Raw genomic sequence first — 6,233 nt, forward strand, 5'->3', positions numbered from 1 at the left:
GTAGCGAATCCATACCGTCGATTTCCTTATTGCTTATCTTATGTAAATCAATATGGCGACTTTATGCTGGATGCTCATTGGTTTGGCGGTCTTAGGGTGCATCCCGATGGAGAAGAAATAGCGGAACGGAACAGTAACGGAAAAGAGATATGGTGGGGGGTTAACCAATCAGAGTAGTTCCGTTTCAATTCCGTTCCGTTATTTAGTGAGTGGGTTCCCCATGGCACGGAGCTGTTACGGAACGGAAAAGAAACGGAAAAATTTCTAACCTATTCTGTCGAAAGTTCGCAAATAAGTGCAGTCAGTGCAGTGGATCGATTGCTTTGCAACATTTTTATTTTTGCAAATAAAGAGCAATATGTCGTCATCGGTAGGTATTACATGTGAAAATAAAATATATATGTTAAAATCCTATGTTAATATGTTAATGCTAATTAACCGAATGTGATATACTTTATTAATTTCCAGAAATTCAAATGTGGATATTGCCGCTGGATTGTTTGGTTCGATGAAGACGGAAAACTTTCACATCCTTGCTTAGCAAATCATACGAATTTAATAATGGATAAAGATCGAAATCTCTTTATAAATGGTACGTATATTTGTGTACAAGAGAGGCAATATATATTCAATATAACTAATGGTTAGAATATGTAAATGATATATAAATTTGTTGTAAAACTAAATCTGTTATTATTTAGATTCTTTAGAAACACACGTCGAGAGTGAGAATAACAGCAATAACGCCGGAGAGACTGGAGACAGTGACGTAGGATTGTCATTGATGATGGGAATAAGATCATCATCTACGTTGAGGTTGTCACTTGTTGATGTGGAAGGAATTAATGCTGTTGCTCTTTGAACAGGACGCTTTGAACATATCCACATTTGAATTTCTGGAAATTAATGAAATATATCACATTCGGTTAATTAGCATAGGATTTTAACATATATATTTTATTTTCACATGTAATACCTACCGATGACGACATATTGTTCTTTATTTGCAAAAATAAAAATGTTGCAAAGCAATCGATCCACTGCACTTATTTGCGAACTTTCGACAGAATAGGTTAGAAATTTTTCTGTTTCTTTTCCGTTCCGTAACAGCTCCGTGCCATGGGGAACCTACTCACTAAATAACGGAACGGAATTGAAACGGAACTACTCTGATTGGTTAACCCCCCACCATATCTCTTTTCCGTTACTGTTCCGTTCCGCTATTTCTTCTCCATCGGGATGCACCCTAAGGGTGCCTCTTGTAAAGGTGTACCTCTTGTACACAAATATACGTACCATTTATAAAGAGATTTCGATCTTTATCCATTATTAAATTCGTATGATTTGCTAAGCAAGGATGTGAAAGTTTTCCGTCTTCATCGAACCAAACAATCCAGCGGCAATATCCACATTTGAATTTCTGGAAATTAATAAAGTATATCACATTCGGTTAATTAGCATTAACATATTAACATAGGATTTTAACATACATATTTTATTTTCACATGTAATACCAACCGATGACGACATATTGCTCTTTATTTGCAAAAATAAAAATGTTGCAAAGCGATCGATCCACTGCACTTATTTGCGAACTTTCGACAGAATAGGTTAGAAATTTTTCCGTTTCTTTTCCGTTCCGTAACAGCTCCGTGCCATGGGGAACCCACTCACTAAATAACGGAACGGAATTGAAACGGAACTACTCTGATTGGTTAACCCCCCACCATATCTCTTTTCCGTTACTGTTCCGTTCCGCTATTTCTTCTCCATCGGGATGCACCCTTTGCTATGCTTATGCTAAGCTATGCATTTTGTGTGCGATGGCCTTTAAGCGGGGAGCACAGAGCACACACTTCTGCACTAGAGGCCAAGAGGCCTAGATAGGGCCTAAGCAGAATGGCTGTCTTATAACCACGGTCTTTACAGGTCTTGAAACGAAGGTGGTGGGGGGAGTTCATCTGACGACCCATAAATTATTTCGACTTGTATCCATAAGGGCGGCGCTGCAATCTACAGAAGTGGCAGACGCACGCGTATTACGATTAATCTAAATTTTAATATTGCAAACACTTGAGGAAGAAAAATATAAAATAAAATAAATATTTGAGTGAAACATTGAATAAATAATAGAAAATAGAACAGAGAAGTGATTGTATGTGTATAGAAGATCCTGTTGGGTAGCGGTCGAAGTAGTTGCAACACTTTGTTTTTTAATAAGTTTAGAAAAATAAGTTATAGTTGTACTTAAGTTATATTTATAGCTTTTTAAAATAAGTTTAGTTTTTTTAAGTGTTGCAACTACTCCTTACCGCGACTATACGTGTATAAAGGACCAAGGGTAAAAACATAGAATTGCATTGAAAAAAGTAAAGTATATTTTAAGTTTTGGTCCATTTAGAAATTTTTTTTTACGAGATTGTGTTTTGGCATTTTTAAGTTTTCTTGGTGCGCATTTTGCCTCATTCTTTTAACCGAATATAATACAATATAGAATATGACAAAATTTCGGATGCATGCTCCATGCAAGGAAAAGTAAACTTGTACGTAGAAAACATTTCATCCAGCGTAAGATTGAAAACATTTTTGCAAGATGCATATTTCACAAAGCATGTTTCTACGTGAGAAATCAGTTTAAAAAATTGTAAATTTGAGTGTATTAGTCCACCTTTTGATTTAATGTCGACCAATTGTGACACAGAAGATTCATGCAAAGAATCTGATCTTATAGCTTCTACGCAATTAGTGCAAGAATTGTAAACCTTTAATACCTGCTTGCATAAATAACCTGTGAAAATCATAAACAATGTGTTAGCAAACAATAGTAGCTTCCCATTTACATCCATACTCAGTTAATTTTCACTTATGACGTCATAAAGGTGCCATTTCATGTTGACTCTTGACGCTCATTTTCAGCGCGCAAAAAACTTCAGAAATAATATTTTTTATTTATATAGATATATAAATTTATATATATATATATATATATATATATATATATATATATAACTAAAAATATTATTTTTAAGCTCACGTGGCTTCGCTTTGACGCTAGCGTCAAGAAATGAAGTTGAAGAAATGAATTTATTCAACATCCAGCGTTGACGCTAAATCGTCGTTGATCGTCCCAGTACAATCAAAAATGGACTTCAAAATACGTAAAATATTAATTATTACAATACACCCTTTCGTCATAATAACAATTATAGATGAATAAAGATGAACACACGTGGCACAGAAACACACGTCATAAACACGTACGAAGCTCGAGAGAAACTGCCGCAACTACGCTGTGATTGGCTGATTGCGCTACATCTGTCGATGGCTGCGCCGCATAATGGCGATGCCAAGTCCTAAAACCGGGGACAATAAGCGAGACATCCCCACCCTCGAAATTTGATCCCGTTTCAAGACCTGTATTAAAGGTGAAATTTCATGGGCAGTGAAAAGCAGCAGCAGATCGTACTGATTGGCTACAAAATAGAGAAGTTCTCGAGTATCTAGATCTATTTTGTAGCCAATCAGGACCCCTATTCTGTAACTCGTAACGACAGTGTCGATATCGTTACGTTGTCGTTGCGCAGGTATACTATATGGAAAAAAAGCTGCGCAACGACGATATAACGATACCGACACTGTCGTTAGAGTTACAGAATAGGGGTCCAGTACGATCTGCTGCTGCTTTTCACTGTCCATGAAATTTCACCTTAAGACCGTGCTTATAACCTTAAGGCAGTGTTTTATGCCTTAAGCCTTTGTTTGCCAGGGTCGGGTCGAGTCAGATCTCAAGTTCGATTTAAAACTCGATATCTTTAGGAACGCACTCAGTATCATGACGGAAGGTGTGTCTCCTAACCCTATTACTGATATGATAGTTCACGGTCATTCCGGCTCGGACCGCCGCACGAGTCGGACGTGTATGCGAGTCGCTCTATACCGCTATCGATAGTTGCTAGGTTATAGTCGGTGTCGTGTTGCCTCTCCGTGTCGTCCCGGGGTGATCCTCTTATTCGGGCGGGTGTTATATATTTTTGGTAGCTCCCCTCTCGGAGGGGGAGCGATATTCCAGGGATGAATCCTCCTGGACCCGAGTGATGTTGGCGATGATGAGCGCGTGTCGATGGACACGTCACAGTGCAATAAGAGACAGAGGTCGAGTTTTTCGGAGGAATGCTTTGACGACTTCACTATAGACAATTTATCGTTGAACGACCGGCTCGAGATGATGTTCGCCGGGATTACTAAAAAACGCGCCACGTCAGTGAGTCAGATTAATGACGAAGAAAACTCGACGGATGTGCAAGTGCCGACGCTCCCGGGGAACGAGTCGGGGGTGGACAATACGAACTGTGATAGGGGTGACTCTATAAACTGTGATAAAAAAGATAAAACGAGTGTGACGACGTCTCCGGTAGACGAAGATATCAATAATAATAGCCAAAACGAGCGTACGCCTGAAACCATGGGCGATCACGTGAACAGCGGCGGCGAGCGACGTAGCACGGACGTGAATCTCATGCCGAGGATCGAAAAGGAGATATATATAGTAAGCGAACAAGGACTGAAGAAATGTGTAAACAAGCCGGAATTCCAGCGGTATACTGAGTTTGACGAACAATACGAAGGTAAAGCTAAGATTATCGTTAGGCTTGAGCCACAGCATGCCGCTACCAGAAAGGGCATGAATGAAATAAAGATTTGGATGCTCCTTTCTGAGTCGAATATTTGTCCCATTGCCGTGGAAATGCTTAACCACTTTTCGGCTGAAGTGGAATTCGCTAACGCTACAGAGGCCAATCGCGCGCTTAGTATTATTGAAAAATTAAGAGTTTCAAAAATTAAAGCATATATTGCGCAACGCTTTATTATCAGTAGGGGCGTTGTTACAGACTGGCCGGCCGGCATCCCGGAGCTTTGGGAAGTGTTGCAGGATAGGGCGGATATATTAAGCCTGGAAAGAATGTATCGAAGAAGGTGGGACGTTGCTGCAAGAACATCGTCTCTCACGGCTACGGACAGCATTATGATTACATTTAAATCGAAGAATATCAGGAATTTGAAGATTTTCCAACGCGGTGTTAACCTCAGAGTAAGGCCGTTTATCCCGCAAACTAAACAATGTTTTAATTGTTTTAAGTTTGGCCACACTAAGGTGGCATGTAAAAGCGACACTCGCTGCATCGTGTGCGGAGAAAAAACACACGGTAATGGCCAATGTGTAAAACCTATGCGGTGTTTCAATTGCCATGGTCCGCATAAATCAACTTTTCGTGGTTGCCCGATGTACAAGAAGAATAGGAACATTAATGAAACTATGGCGTATAACAATATCTCTTTCCACAGTGCGAGAAGACTGGTGGAGGGAAAGCCCTCGCCCACAGATGGGCCTATGGACAGCAGGATGGATCCTACTAGCTGGCCGGCGTTGCCGCCGCGGAGGGCGAGGCCCGTGATACCGGAGGCACGCGAACCAACGCCGCGTAAATTTTTTTATGTTAATAATGACCCCCCGAAGGTTAGAAGCAGAGCGAGGCCTATTTCTAGTGGTATTGGCAACTACTTTGCCCAATTTAATAGCCGTGAAGAGGATGTTACCGCGGACAGAAGAGGATTGGCCTTACCTGGTAATCGAGGAGCCTCTCGGCCTCAAGTGGTACGCCGTGAGGTTGGAGATGAGGCGATGCAGCGGGATGCTGCGGTGAGTGAGATTGTCGCGAGTATAATGTCTCTCATTAAGAGATTCCCATCGGCTAGGATAGGCCTGATTGAGGCATTAACGAGGGAAGGACATGAGGCATCTCTCCCTGTACGAGGCGGTGCTGATTACGGTGCCAAAAAGGATATGAATATGGAGGACTATCGTAGAAATGGATCGCAGAGTTATAATAGTGAGGGACGGAATCCCTCCCACGAGAGAACATAATTCAGGCTCTTTCTGTGGAATTGCAGAGGATACCGTAGTTGTAAGGAGGAACTGGCCCGACACGTTTCGGAGTATGACATCGTGATTTTAACAGAAACAAGATGTAAGGGTCCACGAGGTGTTACTCTCTCTAACTTCAAATCTGTCAATAGTGCCAACAGACTGGGTAGTGGTGGTGTATCTGTATCTCTACGCAATTCTGTGGAGTTCTCTGAAATTCCAGTACAAGTTGCTTTGCCGGTGGGGTATGATGTCGTGTGTGTCAAGACAAATAATTTGTCTTGCAATGTCAATATTGTGGCTGTTTACA

General features: G+C 40.8%; 1 protein-coding gene and 1 long non-coding RNA gene across 3 annotated transcripts; one reads left to right on the forward strand and one right to left on the reverse strand.

The window, feature by feature from the left end:
* Positions 1–744: 744 nt before the first annotated feature.
* On the reverse strand, positions 745–1,921 carry LOC143908444 (uncharacterized). The gene is made up of 2 exons (XR_013260143.1): positions 1,519–1,921; positions 745–1,420 (listed from the first exon to the last, which is right to left on the reverse strand). It is a non-coding gene; the product is annotated as an uncharacterized LOC143908444 (long non-coding RNA).
* Positions 1,922–3,486: 1,565 nt separating this feature from the next.
* Positions 3,487–5,926, forward strand: LOC143908437 (uncharacterized). Of its 2 annotated transcripts, XM_077426102.1 has the most exons (3): positions 3,497–4,625; positions 4,890–5,089; positions 5,344–5,549. In XM_077426102.1, exons 1-3 carry the CDS (start codon positions 4,121–4,123, stop codon positions 5,413–5,415), a joined length of 777 nt encoding a protein of 258 aa, XP_077282228.1. In that variant the 5' UTR covers positions 3,497–4,120; the 3' UTR covers positions 5,416–5,549. The 2 variants fall into 2 exon arrangements, with proteins under 2 accessions (XP_077282227.1, XP_077282228.1); XM_077426101.1 differs by having other exon boundaries at positions 3,487–4,625; positions 4,890–5,926.
* The last annotated feature ends 307 nt before the right edge of the window (positions 5,927–6,233 follow it).

This window comes from Temnothorax americanus, unplaced genomic scaffold, assembly GCF_048541705.1.
Source record: "Temnothorax americanus isolate GAGA-0224 unplaced genomic scaffold, ASM4854170v1 Scaffold95, whole genome shotgun sequence".
NCBI lineage: Eukaryota > Metazoa > Arthropoda > Insecta > Hymenoptera > Formicidae > Temnothorax > Temnothorax americanus.